At 36.4% G+C, this 27,594-nt stretch overlaps 1 protein-coding gene across 4 annotated transcripts in view; it reads right to left on the reverse strand.

The window, feature by feature from the left end:
* The window catches only part of Bank1 (B cell scaffold protein with ankyrin repeats 1), a 185,154-nt gene that overhangs the window by 38,839 nt on the left and 118,721 nt on the right, over positions 1-27,594 (reverse strand). For all 4 annotated transcript variants that reach the window (XM_048333516.1, XM_048333518.1, XM_048333517.1 and 1 more), the window contains exon 8: positions 1,204-1,282. In XM_048333516.1, coding sequence (XP_048189473.1) covers positions 1,204-1,282 — 79 coding nt within the window. The remainder of the gene's footprint in view (positions 1-1,203; positions 1,283-27,594) is intronic.

Raw genomic sequence — 27,594 nt, forward strand, 5'->3', positions numbered from 1 at the left:
GCCACTAGGCCATATTCCCAGCCCTTGAGAAATGGTGGAAGGTTGGCAAATGTCAAAGATAGAGTGGACAGTATTATATGATAGACTAGTTATGGCATGCGAGAGAAAGTAGAAAGGAGAAAGGTGGCTACAATAATTTTCTGATTGACTTTAACAAAGAAATACAGGAATTTTCACCTGCGAAGACTGAAAATCAGCAGGTGGTAGTGGTAGAGCTGTATGCATATGAGCATATAAAATGATGTTTATTGAAATAAACTCCTAGAAATGAAAAGTGGGTTTTTTGTTTTTTCTTTTCTCTTCTTCTTTGTCACTGTTTTTGATTTCTGTACCTTTTGTTTTGTATGTAAGTTTATCTGTTTCAGGGAGGGTATGCAGGAACACAGAGATGGTGGGACAGAGGGTGAACAGATGCATCAGTGATTCTCACTGATAGACACTATGTTGGAATTGAACTATACACTCTGTGGAGAATGAGGGTAGGGAGAGAAAAACCTGGAGAAAAAGAGGGAAGAGGTGAACTGTTCAAAGAGAAATGTACTGATTACCTGACTTATATAACTCTAACTCCTCTGTAATCCCCATTACAAGAACAATTAAAAAATAGAGAGTATGAGATGTCTATCAGAAATGCTGTGTGAAGATATTGAACACACCATTGCATGTTATGAGGCCTAATGCATGCTGAATTTGTTGTCAGACATGAGAATATAGAATTATAGATACTACATGGAACAGGGAAGCTCTTAAAGCATCTAGTCCACCTTCTCCCTCATAGCTTTGAAAGGTAAGGATTAGAATTAACATGATTGTATTTTCATAAACAAACTTAAAAAATACAGTCATCAAGTAGAAAAGATATCAGTGTGGCCTCCATCAATTTTAGGATAAGAAAACATGTGTTTGGTTATTAAATCCTGAACCTATCAAGAGCGCTTAAACTACCAATTGTAAAAGTATTTCTACCAAAGTATAAATTCATTCCATTAATTACTTTTTTACATTTTCTTTACTCATACTTCTGCAGTTGTATGTTCATAGTTTTCTAATTACACACATATATTTTGCGTTATATTCCATAATATAAAAGCTAAGAAATGTACTTGCCTTACATATAAAACTGTAACTCCTCTATACTTCACTATGACGATAAAGAAGAAAAAAACAAAGCTGCATATAAATGTAACATATAGGAATACTTACAGGGTGAATATGTAGAAAATGAGATAAAACCCTCTTCATAGTCATTTTCTTGGTCATCATTACAATAAACTTCTTGGATCTGTGAAAAATGAATATAACTTTTATTAGTGTGCATTAAAGTCACTAAATCTCCATTTTGATGCCTGCAGAGATAAGTAGTTTTATCAAATGCTTTACCTATATTATATGACAGATGTTGGTTAATAAGTTTATGTTGTCTACAAGTAATCAATGGTGTACAATAAAAAGACTACAAGTGAGAAACAGAATAACTATAATAAACAATGATTTGATTTAAAAATGAACGGAAATCATCAGGAAACTTAGGTGTAATAAACAATTTTGAAATACAATTGAATACTACTGTTTCTTGCAGAAACTGAGCTTTACTTCCTTTTAACAATTTCATAGCTTTTATATTCTTAATTACATCAAGAATTATAATACAGTAAAAACACAAAGGAATTGTAAGTTTGTTTTCCTTTTTTTGAGAGAAAGAAAGAAAACAATCTTAACTTATTTCTGTGTCTTTTTGAAATCAGTTCTATTTTATGAATGTATGTATACATATAATATATAGGAATGTATGTGTGTATATAAATTGCAATTGTGTGTGTATGTCTGCATGTACATTACACTTGTATTAACCATGTACTCATGTGTATGTATGGGTGTATCTGAGCATATACATATGTACATATGTGTATGTGGGTGTGTATATACATGTGTTTTCCTATCCTATTCTTCTAACAGGAAGAATATCACATCAATTTGTGATTTGAAATGAAGTTATAAATTAATAAAGGCTTGTAAATACAAAATACCACTACATCAACATACCACTCTTAATCATTATTCAGTATTAAATATTCAATCAAATCAAATTCCCAAATATATGTCCAATTGGAGGAAGCCTAAATAGAAGCTAATGAACTATGTAACTCATGTTTCCAACTTCACAAATTGAAGTTAGTGAAGACAAAGAGTCAGGTATATACATTTCCGTTGACTATACCCAAGAGGCCATTGCTTCCTTACTTTTTTGTCTGAGGCTTTAACTATTTTAGTGTGGGTCAAAGAGGAGATGTGAGGAAAAAAAGCAGGCTGAACAACCAAAGCATAGCTTTGTAATCCTCACAGGACTAGGCCATCTCATTGATCTCAAATCAGAGTAGAGGGGCAAGTGGTTCTTGAAATCTAAGTCAGAAGCAATCATAAAATAACACTTACAGACCTAGCAATTTCCTACAGAAATTATACCCTTCTGTTGGTAGATAACAAACCATATTTGGCAAATGAAAACAAAGACAAACCTTTTTGGTTGATACTATCAGTATCAGCAAATACTCGTTATTTGATAAATGAAACAGAAAACCCCCTAGATGTTGTCCCTTGATGTAGATGAGATAATCCCTGATGTACAATACAGAATTAGAAGAGTTGGTTCTTATTGCTCAAAGTACTGAAAACATGAAAGATTAATAAGCAGATACAGGGGCTGGGGATATAGCCTAGTGGCAAGAGTGCCTGCCTCCGATACACGAGGCCCTAGGTTCGATTTCCCAGCACCACATATACAGAAAACGGCCAGAAGTGGCGCTGTGGCTCAAGTGGCAGAGTGCTAGCCTTGAGCGGGAAGAAGCCAGGGACAGTGCTCAGGCCCTGAGTCCAAGGCCCAGGACTGGCCAAAAAAAAAAAAAAAAAAAAAAAAAAGCAGATACAGTGAGCCATGCCTTCAATGAAGACAGAGTAGAAGAGTAATATTTTTGGCCTCAAAGCTCCAGTTTGAAAGTAGGTTGAGTTCAGGAGTTATTCCTATGAGGAAAGTCACAATAGGTAAACATATACAAATACACATTCATTTTTGTACCAGTATCCGGCCTTGAACTCGGGACCTGGGTGCTGTCCTTTAGCTTTTTTTCCCTCAAGGCCAGCACTCTATCACTTAAGCAACAGCACCATTTCCAGCTCTTTGCTCTTTAATTGGAGATAAGAGTCTGAAGATCCTTCCTGTCCAGACTGGACATTCTAATCATGATCCTCAGATTTCAGCCTCCTGGGTAGCAAGGATTACAGATGTGAGGCATTGGCACCCAGCTACAAATGCACTTTTATATGAGATGCTTTGATATCACATTACTATTAATACATCACACCGCAATACCCTAAGTTCTTCATTTCTTTTACAATTTCTCATTAAGTTTTGGAATTTAACTCTATTGTGGATATTGCTATCATAAAAGAGCAGAGAGATGTCTCATTTAAAAAGAAAGAAAAAATCCCTAAGCAATACACAAGTTTAATGAATGATTTTCTTATTAAAAGCCACCATTTTCACCAATCTCAATTGTCAACTTCTATTCAGGTCAGTTATCAGATAACTGATATTACCCCATCAACCTCTGTTGAGGTCACTGAATACATGCTTGTTTAATAAACATAATTGCAGGTCAAGAAATGCATGGAAGGCACCAAAATGAACGAAACATTATGGTGGAATTATTTGACAAGTAGCTAATAGGACCCACTTGTACAAAGCATATTTGCAGTGCATTTAAGGTAACAAAAGGGAAAGCTTTTCTAGCAGGAAAAACCACATTGTTATTAAAGGAATGTATTTCCCACATCTGAATAGAAAATAAAAATAGAAGAGAATCAATAAGAACATTAACTCCACTTTGGAGAAAAAACCCCACCAAATTTTCTTTATCCCTGACATCTGAAAGTTTTAAACTTGTAATAATGAAATAAATTTCATTTTGTGGGGTCCATACCTGAGCCACCCAGGGCATGGCTATATATATATATATTTTTTAAAAAATAAATATTGGACAATGTGCCTCATGATATGTCACCCTGCCCCTAGTGGCATCTTAGCTCTTTAAATTTTCAGATGATTTACCATTTGTACTTCAGCCACTGGTGAAAATAATTCCTAATCTTCATGGTTGTAGCCTAAAGGAAACCAGGATTGGTCTATTGGAACCAGGGGTGTAGAATATCTATGTTAATCTGGCGGCAACCCCATGAATTCAGATACTTGTAGGAAGATTAAGTGAACTTGCTTGGTGTAGTCACTCTTCAGCTTGAGCTTCATATAATTTCAAGAAGCATTACTCTTGTTTTAATAGCCATTCATTTCCAAAAGGTAATACCATGCAGTTGATGGAAAGGATGACTTCCCAACAGAAGACGTGTCATGTTTAAAACAGTCCCTTTAAGTAAAAACAAAAAATCATACACACGTAGATGGAAGATTTAATATTACTCATTTTGTCTGAAACTGAAATGTGTGAAGCTCTGTAGAAATCAGCGAAGGCTTATCACATCCAAAGATAACATTGGGAAAAAATGACTCATCTGGTTTTCTAATGTTCCAATTAACATTTAGTCCAGTTATTCAAACATTTTATTATTTTTTTATAGTTCATATAATTAAAACAGCAAGATATTACCTCATCTGTGATTTCCATTTTATTAATATTCAAGCTAAGTGAACGAATAACAACTGAATAGTACATCCTGTGTTGAAGACATTTTGAAGTTTTAGTAAAATGTATGCCTCACTAAAATATTAAAATGCTTTTGTTTAAAAAAAAGCCACATCAACTCAGCTTAGGCAAAGTTGGAGAGTGGAGAACAATGATGGAAATAATACAAATATTGTGGTGGAGGTGAATTTGTTCAGAGGACACTGTGTGCATGCATAGAAATAACACCATGAAATACCTAAGACTACAAATGGATGGTGCTTCAAAAATAAAAATAATAATAATAAGGGAATACAGACAAAAGAAAGGTGAGCTTTGTGATCCAATAATGAGATTCCAGTGTCACGAGTCACGTGACTGCTGTGTTATGGCGTTGTCGATCACAGATGCACTAGCTAAAAGGGTAGAAGTACAGTGAGTGTGGGAAATTAAATGAAAGGTTATTATATTATAGAAAGGTTACCTGTCATAAAGATCAGAAAAAATGAATTAAAAAATTTGACACTCTATCCACAACTATCTAATTATCTGTGAATATGAAAGCAAATCCATTTTACATCTAATATCTATGTCTTGTGTTTTAAAACCCATGAAACAAAGCACTTAAAGTTTCCAATCACTTCAATTTTCCTTGCTGGTGAGAATCATGGGGACCATTGCATCTCAGGAGGCTGAAACCAAAGATCATTTCAAGATAGGAAACAGTATTAGAGGAGTGGGAGTTTCTTTGTCTTGACTCTCCATTAAGTCCATAGGCAGGGCTTTATGTATTACCTATTCCCAGGACCTACCCAAGATGATTAAATTAGATTCCTTAGAGTGGGACTCAGATCCTGGTACTTATTAATGGTTCTGCTGGCCACTGTCCAGGACATTCAAGAGAATGAGGAGAGTGATCACAAGATTTGGAGTCAAATGGCTTCAAAGTAGCTTCGAACTATTGATATAATAAATAAGTCACCTAATTTTTCTCAGAACTGATTTTCAGCTGTAAATCCTACCTCCTTCTTGGGCTTGTTTCAAGGATGAGGCAAGGCATTTCTCAGCATAGCTTTGGTTCTGCTACTGTGATGGATGGGGAGGTGTTACTTCACCCGCGGGTGCAGCCTGGGGTATGTGTCTCTAAAGTTGCACAGTTAGTTCTTACACTTTGGATGGCTTGTGACACAGCAGTGTGTGGACAAGACAACACATGCACACAACCATGGCTGAGCTCTATAGAGTGTATGTCTTCCATTTGTCAGGAAGTGATGGCAAATGAAACACTTTGAAGCCTGCTTGGGTATCTTGAAAATGAGACCACAGGATGTTCACATGCAGATTTCACTACACCATGACTTCACACTTTTCTTATAGACCTTGTTTTGCTTTCTTAAAGAACCATAGCGGTATAGTTTAGAGCATGAACTCTGGAGTTCATATTCAAGCTTCAATCCTGACTCCACCATCTATGAGATCTCTGGCAGTGCCGAACAAACACTTAGCTTTTCTATTCACCAGTTTGCTTATCTGTAAAATGGGATAGTAAACAATACTTGTATCAAAAGAATATCTGATGAGTAAATCCATTAATATGGACTCCATTTATATGTTTAGCGAAATAGGAGAATGTAAGTATGTATATGAATTTAGACTGTCTCTGGCACATTCTAAAATTCCTGATATATGTTTTCTTTCATGATAGTTATAATGATAAAAATTATGATTGTGGCACTGAACTCTTGTACTGATCTTTCAACTGAGCATGTCTATTGTGTATTGATGGAAACATTGAACCAACCAGACCTGACCTTTCTTCTTAGCTGTCCTTCCTATCACACACACTGGAACTAATGTGAAAATGTGTTTTTTTCAAAAGAAAGGTTCACATCTTTCTTGCTTCTCTGACATTCCAGATGTTTTAGAACTAGTAATTCAAACGAAATCATTACTTTTTAAACACAATCTGGAAGATCATGTCCTGATGAGGATTAACAACTAGTATCTTTATCCTTCATTTATTTTTAAAAATTATATATATATATATCATATGTTTATCTGTTATCACAGATCAAGGTCGATGTCTCAAGAAAAAAATTGAATTCATAAATGTGTATTGCTATTTTGAAGCTCTTTGTGAGAGCTTTTCTGAGCCTTAATAAAAATATTTGATGACATGTTGCATATAGAGATGCTTAATTTTTTCCAGGATTGTGTTAAGTATTACACTGTAATGCTTAATATTAGTCTTTCAGCAACTATAACCCAAACTACTGACTTTAAAAAGACCAGCCAAACCCTAAACACAGCAATTGTAAAGTTCAAGAATTTTCTAGTCATTTCTTCCCACTAGATATTAGGTAGCATTTCAACACATGATAGCATGAAGGGCCAACTTGGATTTTCTACTTAGCATTCAGTAGAAGGTGTTTACAACTAAAATAGTGGAGGTATTTGTAATAAGGGTTCATTTAAACATATCACATATCTGACAAAAGGCACATACTAACCTTTTATTACTTTTTGTGCTTGCAGGGCTTTAATTTTCTTAAGCCAAACAAGATCTTTCCTCATCATTTTTACTTGACCCTTTACATGCCATAAGGTATTGTTAAGTAACAGCTCCCATGTATCCTGAAATCAATGCTATTATGAGCTACTGAAAATACCTCAAGGCAAAGCAGGCAACTTATTAACTGCGACTTTATGAGGCTTCATGAATTCCATCTTGTGGAAGGCAAATAAAATCTTTACATCTGGCCCTGCTTTAGTCTTAATACTTCACAGCTGCTATCCAAAAATTACCTTTCCTGAAGCTTCTAGCAATGGCTGGTCAAAGAAAGAGAAGTCTTATTTTTCCATTGAATTAGAAGCCCAAGTGTTAGGAGCTTCCATGGTATTCTTTCTCTGTTCTGTGTCACTTGCCAGAAATGGAACACAATATTACGAATCATCCTTTGAACTGCCCCAACTAAAGTCAAAGATTATCTTCCCCGACTGAGGTCTGCTCAAACTTCAGGCTTGTGAACCAAATCCATCATTTTGTTGTTTCAATCTCCTGAGCTTTATGATGGCTTTTTACAGAAGAGCGTGCAGAGAACAAAACACATACATGCAACCATAACTGATCTGGGTTAAGCTCTGAAGAGTGTATTTCTTCCATGTGTCAGAATGAGATGGCAAATGAAACAATGTGAAGCTGACTTGTATGTATGCTTTGAAAGTGAGACTACAGTACCAACTCATAAGTGCCAAGGGCTTTAGTGTGCTTCATTTTAGTAGGACCCCACTCTTGGATGACTATGCCCTATCAATCCTGAATATTATCTGTGCCTGTCTCTGTATTCTACATTCAAGTCTGTCCAGTGAGACACTGATGTTGGAGGTCTAACTTTTATCGGGCCATTTAGCTACTTAAGCCTTTCTCTGCATAGATCCGGTGTGTACACATATGTGCCTGAGAGTCTTTGTGTTAATATTTTCTATCACATAGGGTATGGTAGCAACAGTAAGGTTTCATAATAGTAACAATAACAATAATGTGTAGAAACGTCTAGATTTTGTTGCCAGAGCTTCAGGCTGGATGCAGCTTGTGGTCACCTGTCAATCACATTTCAAAGTGCTTCCCCATTTTCATTCATACTTCTCTTCCACCCTTATATGTCCTGCCTTTGGATCTACTCTACCCACATTCTACATTCTTTTGTTTATGAGTTTTATTTATTTATTTTTTAACCCCTGAGGTTTTGTGGCCACACTGGAGTCAGATGATTTTCTGAGGTTGACGGTCACCCTTGTTCGGTTTGATCTCTGATTCTCACTTGTTGGTATGGTTTCTAGAAACCTCTTCTTCCATCTTGCACCTCTGTATTACTAGGTGCTCTGAGAGAAGAAGTGATGGGAAAGAACACCTCTAAAAACACCAGGTTCAAAACAACCAGCTTGGGCTGTCTTCAAGGACTTGTCAGCACATATTATCTTAAGATTTGCTCCGATTGTGAGAATTCAGCTTTGCCCATGGATGTGTTGTTCTTAATCAGAGGGACTTTAGTGTTGTTCCTTATTATGCTAGAAATCAGTCACATAGCATTTGTTCTTGCTGCATGCCTTAATTTTTTAAAAATAGTTTTCCGTGGCATTTGCAGTGTACCCCTTAGTTCCGGTCCTTGTTTTTTCTGTTATAGCATAGACTGCAATTGTTCACAGTGAAAACGGAGATCCCTAAGGGCTTAGTTTGACACTTAGCAAAACTTCTAACTGCTGTTGCCCTCATAAGCAAACACAATGCAGCTGGCTTCTAGGCAGCGCCTCTGGTACGTGCTCCCTTGTTGATGTGAGCCTACACAACAATCAGTTTGTACAAGGCAAAAAAACCAGACCTGGTGCTGATTGTTTGCAACGATGTCCTGTTGCTTTTTCTTCCTAAATAGCGTAGAACTCATCAACTTTCTTTCTTGCTACAACATGGAGAATCTGAGGCAATTTCATAAATTACCTCAGTTATCTATTTCCCTAATCCACATATTATCACATAGACTAATATTTATATCATCATTCTATCATTTTACTTTAGACATGTCAGTGCTTCCTCAATACCTTCAATAGGATAAAGCAGACCACTTAGAAGTTTATAAGTGGGGTGCCTTGGCTTGTCTAGAAAAGTTTAGATTCCCAAGTATGTTTGTTTAATTTATATTTATTTAATTTATGTTATTTAATTTATAAGTAATATATATTTATTTAATTTATATTTATATATTTTCATTTAATTTAATCGAAATATGTTTATTTAAAATTATTTAATTTATATTTATGTTGTGATCCCCAAATATATTTATTTAATCTTTTTTATTATCACAAATATGCACGTTTAGATAGCACATTTATTGTCACTAAGTTTCTGGGATATTTCATTGGTTTATCTCTCCAGGCTTGTATTTGTTATTATATTTCCAGCCCTCAGCTTATATGAATAAATGAAAATACTCCTGCTTCTTTCATTTCAGGGACTTTGCAAATTCCATTCCACTTGTGCCTATGACTTTTACGGCCCTTTCTCCTACCTATTCTTCAGGCATACCAGGAGACTTCAAAATCCTTTTTCTTCTTTCATCAAGACTGAGATATTTACTCCTCACTGCATTCCATGATGAGCTCTACAGAAACGTTGGTTGTGTAGGACAATTCTTTTTTCTTTTTTTTTTTTTTTTTCCAATCCTGGGTCTTAAACTCAGGGTTTGGGCTGTCCTAGAGCCTCTTTGTGTATAAGGCTAATGCTCTACCACCTGAGCCATAGCTCCACTTCTGGCCTTTTCTGAGTAGTTTATTGGAGATAAGAGTCTCACAGACTTCCTGCCTGGGCTGTCTTTGAACCATGGTCCTCAGATCTCAGCCTCCTGAAATGCTAGGGTACAGGCATGAGCCACTGGTGCCTGGCTAGGGAGACAATTCTTTTTATATGTTTTCATCTCTAAGTTACTTAAAGTTCAGATAATATCATACTTACTACTGTATCTTAATGCCTTATACAGTTCCTAAGACACTTAATATATTCCTGGAAAATATTTCATAATTTACTGAATGATAAATAATATGCTAAATTCACATACAGACAAACATTTGAGAAGAGTGTGTATATATACATGAATATGTATGTATACATATATATGTGTACACACACACATACACATATCCCATACTATGCTCATGCCCTTTTGAGACTTTACTTTGCAGTTCCTCTCTATTATAATAGACTATTCCACTGGTGGTTATCATTGAGTACAGGGATGTCATATAGTGGTCAGAAGTGTTGTAGTAGGTTTTCTAATGGCTTTCCAATGGACCACACATCTGAGTATGCAGCACTCCTGTATGTTACCTTATTTGGCAATTTACATACATACATATATGTACATATATATGTATATATGTTCATATATATTCACTCTCCCTGTATATATGTATATGTATATATATATACTCTTCTAAGATATTTGTGTGTATAAATACATATATGTGGGTTAAAACTGCTGATTATTCAATGATATGTTGATATCCAACCTTTTTGAAAGAGGACTGCTCACTTCAGTTATATAAGATTTTGTTCTCTGAAATTTTAATACAATGTACTCAAAGTATCTTGCATCAATTTTATTCACTTAGGAAACTATCCTAGCAGTTCATGTCCATGAATATCCCATGTAGGTAACAGAGAAATCTAGGCTATACTCATTCATGTAGTCCTTTTGAGTCAACAAGTAAGTTAGAAATAGTTCTGGTCTAGGTGCTAGAGGTAGACGAAGTCAATCTGTTTTGAGCCTCACTTTGGTTATGGAGAACTTTTAGTGGTGATTCAGATAAATTCTTGAAAGGTTGTGATTTAGAAAAATATCATATAGGGCTGGGAATATGGCCTAGTGGCAAGAGTGCTTGCCTCCTACACATGAAGCTCTTGGTTCGATTCCCCAGCACCACATATATGGAAAACGGCCAGAAGGGGCGCTGTGGCTCAGGTGGCAGAGTGCTAGCCTTGAGCTGGAAGAAGCCAGGGATGGTCCATGCTCAGGCCCTGAGTCCAAGGCCCAGGACTGGCCAAAAAAAAAAAAAAAAAAAAAAAAAAAATGATATAAACTGCATGAGATGTGTGGTTTAGTAAAACATCAAAGAGCCTGCACATTTTGTAGAAAGAGAGTTTTGCCATCAGATAAATGTACATATCAAAAGAGGAAGTTCTGTTTCTCTGTCTCAAGGGAATCTGCTCTGAAACAGACAGTTTTGCTGAGCAAATGAAGAATAGAAAAAATGATCACAACCTGATAAAGGTCCCAACACTCACACGAGCCCTATGGGACAGAGCTATTGTTGAAACACAACAGCACAAAACAAGGCTTCTTATGTCCTCACTTCTGTTGAGATTATTCTGGTGATCTCAGAAAAATAAAGCCAGAAAAAGAAATAAACTATTTGGATTAATAAGATTCTTTTACAATTATTGCTGGATATAAAACTGATGCAGGGCTGGGGATATGGCCTAGTGGCAAGAGTGCTTGCCTCGTATACATGAGGCCCTGGGTTCAATTCCCCAGCACCACATATACAGAAAATGGCCAGAAGGGGCGCTGTGGCTCAAGTGGCAGAGTGCTCGCCTTGAGCAAAAAGAAGCCAGGGACAGGGCTCAGGCCCTGAGTCCAAGCCCAAGGACTGGCAAAAACAAAACAAAACAAAACAAAACAAAAAAAAACTGATGCAATAACTCCAATGTCATTGATGAAACATTAGAAAGTGAAAAAATTAAATATATCAATTACATAGAATCCAAATATTGAGTATTTAGGAACAAATGAAACAAAACATATTCAGAATTTGTGGTAAACTTGCAACTCTTTACTGAAAGATACTATAAAGTATCTAACAATGTTTGAAAGATATTTTAAAGGATTTCTTTTTTGTATGTGTGTGCCAGTCCTGTGCTCAGGGCATGGGAACTGTCACTGAGCTTTTAACCACAGCCCTACTCTGGCTTGTTGGTGGTTAATTAAGAGTAGAAGACTCACAATCTTTCCTGCTTGGACTGGCTTCAAACCATAATCCTCAAATCTCAGCCTCCTGAGTAGCTAGGGCTACAGACATGTGCCACTGGCATATAGCTTAAAAGATGTTTCAAAGATATTTTAAAGATACTATAAAATACATAATTTCCATTTTAAGCATCTAAATAAATTGTTGTATTGTGAAAAAATATATAAATAAATAACATCCTTACTGGGCACTGGTAATTCACTTCAGTAATCCTGGCTACTCAGGAGATGAAGATTGGGAGTTCAAGGCTATGCTAGGCAAAAGATTCACAAGATCTCCATCTCAACCGATAGCTAGGTGTAGTGGTGTACCATGCCAATCTTCTCAGCTGCTGGGGAGACTGAAATAGAAGGATGAGAGTTCCAGCCCAAGGACTGGGCAGATTGCAAGACTCCTGTCTTCTCAAGTATAGTGAGAAATTTAAGACAGGAGGGCTGTGATCTAGGCCATTCAGAGCAAAAAGTGAGCTCTATCTCAAAATTAACCAGTATAAAAATGGCTAGAGGCATGGCTCAAGTGGAAGAGCAAGTACCTAGCAAATATGAAACCTTTACTTCAAACCCCAGTACTGTCAAAATGAATGAATGACCAAATAAATAATGCAGACATTCATATATGTGATTGATTAATTACACTCGGGGCCTTAGTTTTATTTTAAACCTGTAATATGCTGATGCCTTTTTGAAATATTGTTTTGCAATTCCTTTCTATTATAATAGAGTGGTTACTACTGCTGGCTATTACCGAGTACAGGGATATCATTTTGTGGTCGCAAATGTTTGTAGTAGGTTAAATAATGGCTTTCCAATGATCCCCACATCTGAGTATGCAGGACTCTTGCATAGTACCTTATTTGGCAACATGAACATTGTAGATGTGATTAACTTAAGAGCAGTGGGACAGGGAGATTATCATGAATTATCAGAGATTATGATCTCTAAGCTATTCAAGGACAGAAGCAGAGATTGGAAAACCCTACACTTCAGGCTCTGGAGGTGGAGAAAGGAGCTCTGAGCCAAGAAATGGAAGAGTTTATGCAGGCACCTTTAAAAGCTGGAAAAGGCAAGGAAACAGATTCTCTTCTCAAGCCTCCAGAAAATAAAAATAAAATAAGAAAACACCCAGCACTGCTCACATATTTTTAAATGCAACTTTATGGAAACATATCTCCTATCTAAAAATTGGACCCCCTTAGCATCTATGCATACTCTGATAAGTTTGAACATGTGCACTCACCCAGAAACCATCAGAACAGCCACATTATTAAACGTATCCACCACCCTCAAAAACTTCCTTGTGAGATATCTTTCTTAACCTGCATTAAAGAACTCAACATCATATTGTTAACTATAGATATTATGTTGTAAAGCAGTTTTTTTTCTTGACATTTCTCAAGAGAAGGAATAAAAATAGACAATGAGTATATTAAAGGACTCTATCAATCATCAGGGAAATGTCGATCAAAATCACAACAGATCTCACTGAAAGTAATGGGTATTTTTTAAAGGTAAGCATGAGGTGGAATGTAGGAAACTGGAGCATTGTATATTGTTGAGAAGGTGGAATGAAACAGACACAATGGAAAACATATGGAAGTCCCACCTCCCCAAATAATTAAACATAAAACTATTAGATGACTCAGAAATCTTACTAGTAGATATAGATCCAAAAGAATTTCAGTAGATATCTAGAAGAGATAGCTAAACTCTTATGTTGTCTATAGCATTTTTTTTACTGTAGGCAATAAATGGAAATCACATATACAATGGAATGTGAGTAATTTTGAAAAGAGGGAAATATTTTCTAAAATGTCATTTGTGACAACATGGAAGACACTAAAAGACATGATGCTAAGTAAGCAGGGAAGATACCACTTTTTGTGTTGTTGATATCTGATTCCTCAACTGAATCGATAAGGATCATTTATTTTTAATTGCACAATAAATAATAATAAAATAAAATAAGTGATAAAAATAATCTGTTTCTTTTAGCTCCATTATCAGTTTTGAAATCAAAGGAATTTAAAAATAGCAGAAGAAATGTACTTCTGTTAATGAAAAGTATACAATTTGCTAGCAAGATCATTAAATCAAAGAGAAATAGACATATGACTTTTTTGCTGGCATTTTTATTCATCTACAAGATGAGAGGTTGTATTAATTACTCTCCAAGGCCCTGTCAGCTCTCACTTTCAGTTCTACTGCTTCAACTGTCATGACTTTGTATAATAATTTGTAGCTTGTAGCCTTTTACATTTTGAAACTATGTAAAGCCCTTAAATTGGTAGATTCTGTAAATTAATTAGGAACACACATACTTGCCAGCATCAGACAGATGGTTAAAAATAACAAAAAACTCTCACAAAGCAGAGCAGGCAGGATACTACACAACCCTGTCTAAAGCACAACTTTGATTGGGAGAATCTGAGTTTGGGCAGAAATGCTCCACATACTTCTCTCTACTTAGAGCTGATGCATTGCAAAGTCACTGTTGTTGCATATATCTCAGCAACGTCTCTGTTCTATGTATTCTGGAAAGCAAACTAAGTGATGAAATTAAGGAATGTATTCTTTCATCAGAATTTACAGAACTTAAATCTATTCCCTATTTTTAATAATTATTTATTATCAAAGTGATATACAGAGGGGTTACAGTTTCATACATAAGGTAGTGGGTATATTTCTTGTACAATTTGTTGCCTCCTCCCTCATTTTCCCCCTCCCCCCCCCCTCCCTCTTTCTCTCTCCCCCCATGAGTTGTTCAAAAAGACATTTGCTTTCATAGTTGCTTATGGTCATCTTTTAATGCAACATGAACTTTAACGTACTAAAGCTGATGGAGACCTTGGTTTAAACTTTTCCCAGCCTAATGACATGAAGGTCAGGCTCAAGGTCATAAACACAGGAATTAGTAGAGCTGCCCGAATTAAGACCCGGACGTGAACTTTATGGCACCATTGTGGCTAAACATTACCCAATATAGCCAGCAAGGCTGGGAATATGGCCTAGTGGCAAGAGTGCTTGCCTCCCAATATAGCCAGCAAAGTAAATCAGGAGAAACCAAGCAAAATAAAAATAATAGGAAACATTTAAACTGCAAGTTATTGGTAGATCTTTAAAACAAACAAACAAACACCAAACCCAGAAGGCAGAAGGCATCTCACTGTGTTGTGCGAGCTTTTTAATTTGCCAGAAATAAAAGAGGTCCCTGTAATCAAACACCCATCCTAAGCTAGGCTATCATAAATTAAGAGTCTCTCTTCTCTATTAGAATATCAGTGGCTACCATTTTCTAAGACAGAGATAATAAAATACCATACCATAAAAATGCACTATCAGCAAGTGCTTCTTTATTGCCAAGTAATTATTAATGCTGCAAAACAGATATGCTTGGTCAGCTTTGGCAATGTGGTTTAAAAGCTCGGGCCCTTAAAGTCTCGACAACCTCATGTTCCAATTTACCACTTGAATTGCCTCGGCTTCAATTACCCTCTTTCTATCACTTTCTGCTGTGAGAGAATTGTAGAATAAGAAAAGTAGAAGGATCTGGATACTGGTGGCAACTCAGGAAGCTGAGATCTAAGAATCAAGATTTAAAGCCAGCCTGGGCAGGAAAGTCCTTGAGACTCTTATCTCCAATTAACCACCAGAATGCAGAAGTGGATCTATGGCTTAAGTGGTACAGCAGGTAGCCTTGAGTAAAGAAAGCTCAGGGATAGCATCTAGGACCAGAGTTCAAGCCCCGGGCCCAGCACAGGGAGGGAGGGAGGAAGGGAGGGAGGGAGGGAAGGAGGGAGGGAGGGAGGGAACCAGTATGTTGTATAAGGATTTGTAAGGCAGTAACTTAAGAGAGAATAAAGTAAATTGCCCAAAAGTAATTACAATTTGTACTGCTGATGTAAGCCTAACAAAAAACTATAAGAAAACTGTGTGTTTCTTTTCCTGGATGTTTTTAAGGTTCTTGTCAGTCCAATCTAGAACATTCCTTATTTTGAAAAAAATGTTCCCTCATTCTTTTAAAACCAATACACTACAAACATCCATACTTGGAACTACTTCATTGGGCAGGATTTTCACGGAAATCATTGGTTAGTAGATCCACAATACTATGATCTAAAAGATTTTTTTTTTTTTTTGGCCAGTCCTGGGCCTTGGACTCAGGGCTTGAGCACGGTCCCTGGCTTCTTCCCACTCAAGGCTAGCACTCTGCCACTTGAGCCACAGCGCCGCTTCTGGCCGTTTTCTGTATATGTGGTGCTGGGGAATCGAACCTAGGGCCTCGTGTATCCGAGGCAGGCACTCTTGCCACTAGGCTATATCCCCAGTCCTAAAAGATTTTTTTAAAAAATAGTGTAAAGACTGTATGAGAACTGACTGGACCACAAAGAGCAGTCCAGATTAGCTGCCAGGGACCGGGTTTTGAACCTATATATCTATACCAATGTGGGTTTCCTATTGGGAGATGGCTGAGACTTCAGGTTTAGCCATGGAAGTCTTGAAAGTTAGGAGATTCCTTGGGTCTTGGAAAACAAGTTGTTTTCCCTATTATAGTGTAGTTGTTTTCACTAAGACAAGATTTTCCCAGGAAAATCCTAAGACTGTATTTTGACATAAAATAAAAACACACACTCACATCTTAAGTAACAGATGTTTACTTCCATAAACATTTGATACGTAGTAATTCACCTTGTGTGTATTTTGGACTTTTTATTTACTTGAAATTTAAATGGTTCTCCAGAAATAGGTGGGGAGGTGTGATGTGCGGAGTGAGTCATCAATCCTTGGAAGAGATGGAAAAAAGAAAACAACAAGACTAACACTACTGTGCTGTTCTAACACAGGTTCTATGAATTGCTGGCTCATCCCATGCACCTGCCTAAATGCATACTATAAAAATAAAGCACAATAAGATAGACCTACAACAATTCCATTAGCTGTTTGGTTCTACTATTAAACTAATTGGGGAACTAGCAATAGTTTAGGAAAATATAGCTTGTGATTAGAATGATAAAAACTTGAGTTTAATCCCTAGCAATTCGTTAACTGTATACAATTTTTTAATAAGCTCCAAAGTGCCATTTTTCTGTCATTTTACAAGTCAAAGTAGCAAAACTATCATAATCCTCTGGAATGTATCATAAGAGATTTTAAGCTCTTTGTTGTTTCTTTAACATTTTGACGAATAGAATAACAGAGGTACTAGGTGAGGAACAAACAAAGCAGAAATAAAAAAAATTATCCATCCATAAAAATAAAAAGAAGTATTTTGGGACAGTGAACATAGTCATGACCATTGCTAATACTGCATGTGTACTACAAGCCATTCACATATTTCAACTTGCAAGTCACCACCATCGTAAACTCTGTTTCAATGAAGTCTAGATTAGATTGTCCAGGGAAAGCCCATAAGAAGAGCTCTCACTGCTCCATTTGTGGCTCAGGATTCAAGTCTCCGCTCAGATCCCCACCAGCTATGTTGACTCAAACACTAAACAGGGAAAAAATATTATTTACATAATGTTTCTAGTAATAATTAATAAGTATATAAAAATACTCGCAGCATGATGCCTTGCCTTAAGTGTTCAATATTTAGAAGTTATTAATAGAGAATGAATTTTAGGTAACTTCTTCAAATACTTCCACATGCCAAGCATGGTTCATAAAACTTTACATGATTGCCCTCCATATTCTCATCAGAACAACTTGCATTTAATATAATTATTATAATGATTTCATGCATGCTAAGATAGAAGCAAAGACAAATTCAATCATTTGTCTTTGACATTCCTAAATGTTTCCAAATAGATTTCACCCTGTAATCAAGTGTTTCATGAATATGATTAGAGGCGTGACAACAGTGTATAAAGGATGAGGCCAGCATTTGACTTGGGATGTTTGGAATGAGCCATTCTTGTCTGCATGTATGCCATTTCTGTAGTTCCTACTGTTCTCTTAAGAACAAAAGTTGTCTGGAAAAATGCATTTCATCTTTCTCATATCGCAACAGTATGTAAAAGACAATTCCTTTTCTGGAAAGTTGGCAAATGTCAGTCCTTCTGTTTTTTTTTTTGTTGTTTTGTTTTGTTTTTGCCAGTCCTGATGCTTCAGACTCAGGGCCTGAGCACTGTCCCTGGCTTCTTTTTCCTTAAGGATAGCACCCTAGCTTTTAAGCCACAGTACCACTTCTGGCTTTTTCTATATATGTGGTGCTGGGGAATCGAACCTAGGGCTTCATGTATGTGAGGCAAGCACTCTACCATTAGGCCATACCTCCTCCTCCTCCTCCTCCTTCTCCCTTTTTTGCCAGTCCTGGGCCTTGAACTCAGGGCCTGAGCACTGTCCCTAGCTTCTTTTGGATCAAGGTTAGCACTCTGCCACTTGAGCCACAGCACACCGCTGGCCATTTTCTATATATGTGGTGTTGGAGAATAGAACCCAGAGCTTCATGTATGAGAGGCAAGCACTCTACCACTACACCATATTCCCAGCCCCAGTCCTTCTTCTTGTGAGGGTTACAGTCCAGAAAGTTTTAGGTAAATGTGGTGAAGATGAAAGGATCTCTGGGAAGTCATGGAGGAAAGATGACATCTATAGCAGACTCACAGAACACCATAGAGTTTAAAGCACTTAGGATAGCAAAATAGAAATAATTCCACTCCTTCTAGGTCTCCTTCTCTTCCTCCTCTCCTGACTCCTCTTTCTTCATTCTTTTTTTTTTTTTTTTTTTTTTTGCCAGTCCAAGGGCTTGAACTTGGGGTCTGGGCACGGTCCCTGGCTTCTTTTGCTCGAGGCTGGAACTCTACCATCTGAGCCACAGCATCTGTAGTACTAAGAAATGAAACCCAGGGCTTCATGCATGCTAGGCAAGCACTGTACCACTATGCCACATTCCCAGCCTTCATTTATTCTTCTTTCTTCTCTTCCTCTTCCTTCTTTGTTGAGGCACCTCTGTCAACTCTATTTTTGTTTCACTGGTTAGATTTCCACTTCTTACCCTGGACTCTCAGACACACTTTAATCCATCTATCTTTTGCCTTCTCATCTTGACTTACAGCCTAACATCATCCTTCCCTGACTAATCTGAAATAGGACAGTCTTATGCAGATTGATTGGTACTCTAATTTGAATTGCCAGGAGAATCAGTGTCATATACATAAGATGAAACTAGAGTAGGCCCAAAGCCTCAGTTTGCCAAAGAAAGATGTGCCTAGGAGACTGACCTATCATTCACCCAATAATCTTATGATTTAAAACTTAAATCACCAAAGTTGTTATCTATACCTACTGGATATGCAGAAATGTGATCTTTCAAATGGCTTCCCAATGGTAGTTCAATAGCAATTAGATGAAGGACAGAGCTAGAGGCCATTTAAACCCCACAGTAAATGTGGATAAGATGTTCTTTGAGGTGTAGATCCTCAGGCTGGGTTAATAGTATCAGCAATCTCTGTTCTTATGGGAATGTGGGAGCTGGGTACCATCCCATAGTGGCTAATGGTAAGGTTTCCATATCTACTTTAGAAACAATTGCTCTTAATTATTTCTTCTGATGTTTTTCTGTCACATCACTGTTCTATTCTGTAACAAGCACACAATGTATTTTTGGATTTAGCTCAGTAGCTCAGGGCTTTGGAACATTTGTTTCTTCACCAATTATTGGTTCTTTATTCCAGCACATACTGTTAGCACTCTCATAATCCTACCTCATTAATAGTCTGGATGAATAAAAACCAAACTCATGTTAGGGTTCTTTTTGGTTAATCTACTACAATCCACTTATATTCTAAGACTCATATCCCTTATCTTTCAGCTGGGATGTGTGGGGGGGCGTTAACTCACCTGGAAGCTGGAAGGATTAAGCAAGATTTTCAGTGTGACACTGTTGTGTAAAGCACTAAGAATGAAGTAAATGTAATTCATTCTCATTCATTCAAAATGCTAAATTAAAGCTCCCAAATGTTGCAACTTTTATATATAAATTATTATAGTAAGATATGATTTGTTTCAATGGAATTATTTATAGGAAGAGAGGAGGGAGCTTTTGTAATACAATCCACCCATTAGTTTTACTCATCAACTAGATTGAACCTCAGTTTTCAGCCTGTCCTGTGATGACTGTCTGATGTAGCATCTAACTCCTTAGTCCACTTCACACTTCTTGCTCATACTGCTGAGCACAACAGTGGTCCAGCCTCTGTGGTCCCTGTAGGCACTTGCCTCCTAGCTGCAAAGCACATGGCTTTCCTCTTGTCAGATGACATTCGGGCTGCAGTTGGCCTAAGAGGCATTAATTGCCCATTTTCTAAGAGGTGTGAGATCACTACTGTGGCCTCTGCGAACCTTGGATCAAGCTCAGTCACTCTCAACTTATCCAAGTATAAAATCTGAACCCTTTATTTCACGCTGCCAAATGGATATTGCATTCTAAGTGGTTCCGCTTTCAAGGTACTTTCCTTAAATTATTCAGGAATTGAAGACTGGAATGAGGCTGTTCCAGTAGAAAAAGAAAACCAAGGGAAAGAGATATTTAAATAGAAGAAATTTACAAAAAAGCTCAATGTTTGCTCAGCATGTAGTTTTCTTCACTTAATTTTGTTTTGTTAATGAGGAGATAAAATTCCAATTTTATTCTGAGAGCTTTAAGTTCCAGAATTGAGCAGGATGAAATTTTCACTCTTTACTACTGTTGAAATTAGAGCTTATTTAAAGCTAGAATATTTTGTTATTGTAAAGGTGATGTATAGAAGGGTTACCATAAAACTAGAATTTTAAGAAGGAACTTAATTTTGATGCCAAATGACCTACAAAATGTTTAGATCATATACACAAAGAGCTTTCTATAACATGGAGTCAATTATTAGGACTGAAATCTATTCTGAAAAAATGATACTGAAATCCACTAGCTTGATTAGTAGTTCTCCAACTTCTTTTTAATATTTGTCCTATTTGGAAAGAGGAAAATAAGAGATAGAGAAGGAAAAAGGAGGAGCAAAGGTAAAGGAGAAAGACAGAGGGAGATAGAGAAGGGAAGAAGGAGAGGGAGAGAATGGAAAGTGAACGAGAGGGAGGAGAGAGAGAATGTACAACTGTTTAAAAGTAACACTTAAGGCACGATGCCAATGGCTCATACCCACAATCCTAGCTGCTCAGGAGGCTGAGATCTGAGGACCATGGTTGAAAGGTAGCCCAAGGCAGCAAAGTCTATGAGACTCTTATATCCTATTAACCAGCAAAAGCTAGATGTAGAGCTGTGGCTCAAGTGGCAGAGAGCTAGGCTTCACAGTGTCCAGGCCTTGAGATCTCAAGCCCCAGGACTGCACACATCCTAAAAATAAAACCATATTATGGAATGGAGTCAGGAAAGATAATATTGTTCAGCTGACCAAGTTACATCACATCAACAATAATGTGATGTAGTGATGATATCATGCCTCTTGGTTTGCTAAACTAAGAAAGGTGCATCCATTTTTTGGTATCTGTACCAGAAATATAACCTGGATTTAATAATGAGGAGAAAATAAGATAAGTACAAGTGGATAAAACATATAGAACATAACTTTATTTTCAAAAATGTCCATGATAAAAGACAGAAACAAACATCTCAGGTTCAAGAAGACACAGAAGGCTTGAGCACTAAATGTGCTCTATTCATGGATGACTCCTGGCTAAGAAAATATTTTTTTAAGCAGGAACTGATAAAATTATCTTAAGCTACTTAGATTCATGAACTTTATTGTATCAATGTTACCCTCCTGGCTTTGAAAATGGTAATGTTGTTATATCCGATGTTTACTCTTTGGAAGGTGAGGTCAGTTTAAATTTAAAAGACAAACTTTGGACTTTAAGAAACAAATAGAAACTAACTAGGGGAAAACTACATTTGCAATGCATATGGCATTGTAGACAAAGAGGTAACCTTTTTATGTTCATTGCAGCACAATTTGTCATTGCTAAAATATGGAACCAACCCAGATGCCCCTCAGTAGATGACTGGATCAAGAAAATGTGGTACATATACACAATGGAATTCTATGCTTCTATTAGAAAGAATGACATTGCCCCATTCCCAAGGAAATGGAAGGGCTTGGAAAAAAAATCATACCAAGTGATATGAGCCAGACCAAAGAAACATAGACTCTATGGTTTCCCTCATTGGGAATAATTAGTATACATTTAGGATAATCCTAGCAGAGGATCGCAATAGCTCAATAGCTATGTGCAAATGAACACATGATGCTAAGTGAAATGAACTCCAAGTTAAGGAAATAATTGGTTTATCATTGTTGTTATTTTCGACATACCATGTGAAATTATGCCCTTTTTCTTATGTCTTTCTTTCCCATGGTTTACCCCTGATATCACTGTAACTGATTGTGGTACCCTGGATATTGTATATATGTGTATTGGAACTAGGGAAGGGAAAGAAAATACCAAAATAGAGAGACAAAGAATAAAAAGACAAACCAATGCAACAGCAATATTTACAAAACTATATGATGTAAACAAACTGTACAACTCATGGCGGGGAGAGGGAGATGAGGAGGGGGGAAGGTGGGAGGTAGGGGAATGAGGGAGGAGGTAACAAGTTGGATAAGAAATGTATGCACTGCCTTACATATGAAACTGTAACCTCTCTGTACATCACTTTGACATTTAAGAAATGAAAAAAGAATAAATTAAGTTGAGTAATAGATGGCTCTTGATAAACATTAAAAAAATCTGGAAGACTTCTTAAAGCAAGTATGGAAAGACTAATCATTCAATTTCTTGAATAACTCAAGGAAAACAATGACCAAAAACACTATGGAGTGGAGCATTTACTGAAGTTGTCAGTTACTTTGAAAGCATAAGGAAAGATGGTTAATCTCATGAGAAAAATAGAGTACAGTTTTTCCTCCACCTAAAAATGGAAAAATCCTAAACATTCAGTAATTCACAAGAAGGAAATCAAGCTCCAGCCCCCACTATCTTTCAAAGATGTAAACATGTTCACTACTCACAGAGATCGATTTGCCATTACTCATTAAATTGTAAAAGTATGTATAAGTGAGTTATTGTTATTTCATACATATATAATTTATGAAATGGAAGTTCCTCAGAAGGGGCAATCAAATTATCAAATTATGCATGTCTCTTTCCATTTATGTACATTTCCATACACATATTATGAATATGCATATAGAAATTAGTATGGAAATACACATGGAGACATATACAACTTATGAATAACAATGTTCTCTCAACTTAGTATAACTGACTATGAAAAGGAAATATTTAATAGCTGTATGAGTCACCTGAAACATCTTGGTAAGAGCCAGGTATTTTCCTATTCTAAAAAATAATTGGTTATTTACTGTTCTTTTCTTTTCTGGATTGTACCCATATAATATACCCATAAAATCATTTATACACATTAACATTATGTGGTAAAAAATGTAGCACTGTGCAATTTTAAATGATTACACAGTTCTTTCTGTGCTTGTTGTCAAAAAAGTTGTGCTATAGTGAGATGAAACAAAGCTAGCACACTTAAAAAAAATAGAAACACTGCTCTCACCTTGTAAACATGTTCTTTTTGTACATGTTTATTTTTAAATTATCTTTAGGGAATTACCATTTAACAAAGCAGTTTATGAATGTAATATATATATTATATAATATATTATATATATTATATATATCAATGTCACCCCTTCAACATTCTCACCCATCCTTGATCTGCCAACCTCTTCCCTCCTTCTTAATTTTGTAGGCTACATATTGAATTTTTTACTGCATTCTCTCCCTCTTCTCTTCATTTGTCCCCTCTTTTCCCCTGGACCCTACCCACCCCTTTTGAACACCTGCTTCCTGGTGTTTTTGTTTGCTGAACTTTGACTTCAAACATGTTCTTAATTTTATTTTTTCTTTTCTTCCTTGTATTTCACATGTATAGTGAACCTCTATTTTATAAAAGTAAGTGTGGTCTAATATTTTCATTACTGTTTCTATTACATATCCTAAATTTGAAGGGAACTTGTTAAAAAGATAATAAGTTACAAAAACACATATGACTTCGTTTTCAGCCAGTCTGTCAGCCACATGACATTAACCAATTTTTTTTAGTTAAATAAGAAAACTAAATTTTAAAGCATACACCATTGACTAGAAAACAAAAACAATAAAAGATGTTACCCAGTCTCAAGTTTTGATATTTAGTGATATTAGTTAAGTGTAACAAATTTGGTGTACCCAAAGAAATTTATTGCACCCAAGTTTATATGTCAATGAGAATGATATTTTAAAGAAGACATTTAAGATAAGGAACTTAAAATAGTATTTTTATCATGCTCAAGTCAATTTCCTTTTTTTTAAGTTGGAAAGAAGGTAAACTGTAGTCTCAAATGATGGTCCCTATTATATATGCCTTTTCAGCATATTTCAAAAGTATAACCAAGAAGGTGTTTGTTTTTTTTTTAACAACTTTGAAAAGTTCTATAGACTTGGAAGTATTTGATCATGAGCTAAGTGTCTACACCAAGAGTATTTTGAGAATTCAATGTTGGGAGAATATTTGAATAAAGGACTATCTTTTTAAGATAGCAAGAAGATAATACCTATTTATTATTGAGTACTTGCTACATTGCAGACACATAATGTATATTATGGTCATTAAACAATTAATGAGAAGGCACACCTTGCCTTGTTACCCACATGCTTAAAGATTATGAAGACATAGATTTTGTTTTCCCTGTTCTCCCCTGTATTCTCAATTCTTAGTTTCCTCATCTGTGCAAGGACTAGGTTGAATTTTTGGTCCTAGGATAGCTGTTTTAAAATGCTGTGATGCTAAAATTAAAGGCCACTATTTTCTGACCTGGAATTACAAAACTGAATAAATAGATGTAGAGTTTCCTTGTCTTACTTTTGTTCAAAACTGTCTAATTTTCATCACTACTTTCAAAGTATTTTAGAAGTGTTACTTTAAAGCTGACTATTAATACATTGCTCACTGAGATTTGTTTAAAATCAAGAAAGAAATACATAATTTAGGGGTGTGCCTTCTCATCAGTATGCACACTAATCTATTTTTTAAATAGCAATTCTTATAATAGTTCTGTCATTGTTCCCTGAGAACAATGGATAAGTAATAGAAATGACTTCTTTTTTTGCCAAGGATAAGAGTTTTGGCTGGAATGACCAGAGGTCTGACTCAGTATGGTAATTCATGTGATCCTATTCAGAAAAGGTCAGGAAATACCTGAAAGAAAGAAAAAAGAGGAAGCTGGCAGTTTCCTGTGTCTGGAAATAGGTGAAGTCTTTTGAACTTCCATCGGCTTCTCAGTGTATTGTAATAACCAACAGGGGGAGAATGGGCCACATCGCAGAAAAGCCCTGATTGTATAAGCAGAAATGGAGTTTATGACTAAAGGAATGTAAAAGGTACAAAATAGTAACACGAAGTGACCACAGTGACAATACTATTTTGGGGCTGCTTTGTGTCACAAGGATTGTTAAAAAGTACTTGGCTGGTTCCCCTTTAAGCATAACCATCCTTCCTAAGGCGAGACTGTATTCCTTTGGTTTGGCTTGGCTATTGGCTTAGCTTTACCTACATGCTTGATGAGCCAGAAGAGCCGGGGTGGGTGGCTCCCCCACATTCCCTTCTCATCACTGAACAAAGTGGGAAAATAGGAGATAGGGCTGAGGCTGCCAGCCTGGATTGCGGTGACTGGCGAATGAAGTCCCAAGGCTGAACTGCATTTAGTGTGGCTTTATGCCAGGCTGAGAGTTCCAGGCTGTTCTCAGTGCATCTGGCCAATTCTGACTCAAACACGATTTCTTGGAATTCACATGCATTCTTCCTTAACTATATGCAACAGTCTTTGGTTTTTGTCTTGCACTGATACTGGGATTTGAACTCAGAGCCGGCAACTTTCGCTTGATTTTTTTGCTCAAGGCTGCTGCTCCACCACTTAAGCCACAACTCCACTTCCAGCTTTTTGCTGTTTAGTTGGGGTCATGGACTCTTCTGCTCAGGCTAGTTTCTAACCTCAGTCCTCAGATCTCAGCCTCCAAAGTAGCTAGTATTAAAGGTATGTATGAGCCACCAGTGTCTGGTAATTCTTAACAAATGCATAAAATCCTGATCATTTTCACAACACTGAGGCAAGGGTACTCTCTTATTCATAATATTTAGCTTTGTTGTAATACACATACCATATCCTGTAAAATAATCCTACCCTGGATGTTCCAATGTGCAATGTACCTATGACACACTTAAAACTTAAAACTTAATTTGTTTTATTAATACCCTCCCCATGAAGAATAAACTTTTCAAAATCTACAATCCTGAGTAGAGCTCAGTGAAATTCTATAATATTCCTACAAAGCCTATGAAATTCTATGGAGAATCAAATTAAATTTATAATTGACAACTTGAACATGATGTCTCTTTGGTATGTGAAAAGAGCAAACCTGAGCATTTTGTTACCCGAACTTTCCATTTTATATATACACATGCTAAAAGCAGAACATTGCCAAATCAACAGTGTACTCTGGCTAGAAAATTGAAGGAAATGTTCAGATGCCAAATCCATAGATACTGACTAAATTGAATATTCATTAAAATGACTAAAAGAAAAAACTTCAGTTATCTTTTGTGCATTCTTTTCTACATTCTTTGCTGACATCAGTCCAAATACTGGATACTTCGATATTTTTCCAGTTCACAGAAATATCTGAGACTTAGAAGATTAGTTTAGAAAATGGAGAAACCAAAGCCTTTCTTCCAGCATCTTGTATTATTACTATTGATTTTCCCTGTGGCATGCAAGTATAGATCCACAGAGCCCTGCTGTATTTGCAATGCTGAGAAGAGGCAGCCAAGAGCAATATCTCTAATTCACTGTTTATGACTATAGATGGTTTAGACATTTGAACAAACTGTGAAACTGAAACGTTCTTCTAAATGCGAGGAATACTAGTTTATGTACATATCAGGTGCTGAAAATTATTTATTGAATACATTAATGCCTATGTAGTTTCTTGCTTTGTCTAGAGAGAAAATATTATGCCAAAAGGTCTTCGGGAAAAGACCTTATAGAAAAAGATCTAAGAGGAAAAAATGCCATACCTACATGAAGAAAGGAATTGGCAGAAAAGGAAATCATTGAAGTTCTTAAATATTACTAGTGCTTAAAGTTTTGCTGATTCCATCCTTATTACAGCAAGGATAAGGCATTTATTTATTCATTTGTGCAGACAGTGATTAATCATTTGTTGGGTCCACGGCTTTTACTCCTTACTAAGAATGAAGGACACAAAGGCGAAAAGCCATATAGCCATCAGAAGGCCCCAGAAAG

Source organism: Perognathus longimembris, chromosome 24 (assembly GCF_023159225.1).
Source record: "Perognathus longimembris pacificus isolate PPM17 chromosome 24, ASM2315922v1, whole genome shotgun sequence".
NCBI classification, from domain to species: Eukaryota; Metazoa; Chordata; class Mammalia; order Rodentia; family Heteromyidae; genus Perognathus; species Perognathus longimembris.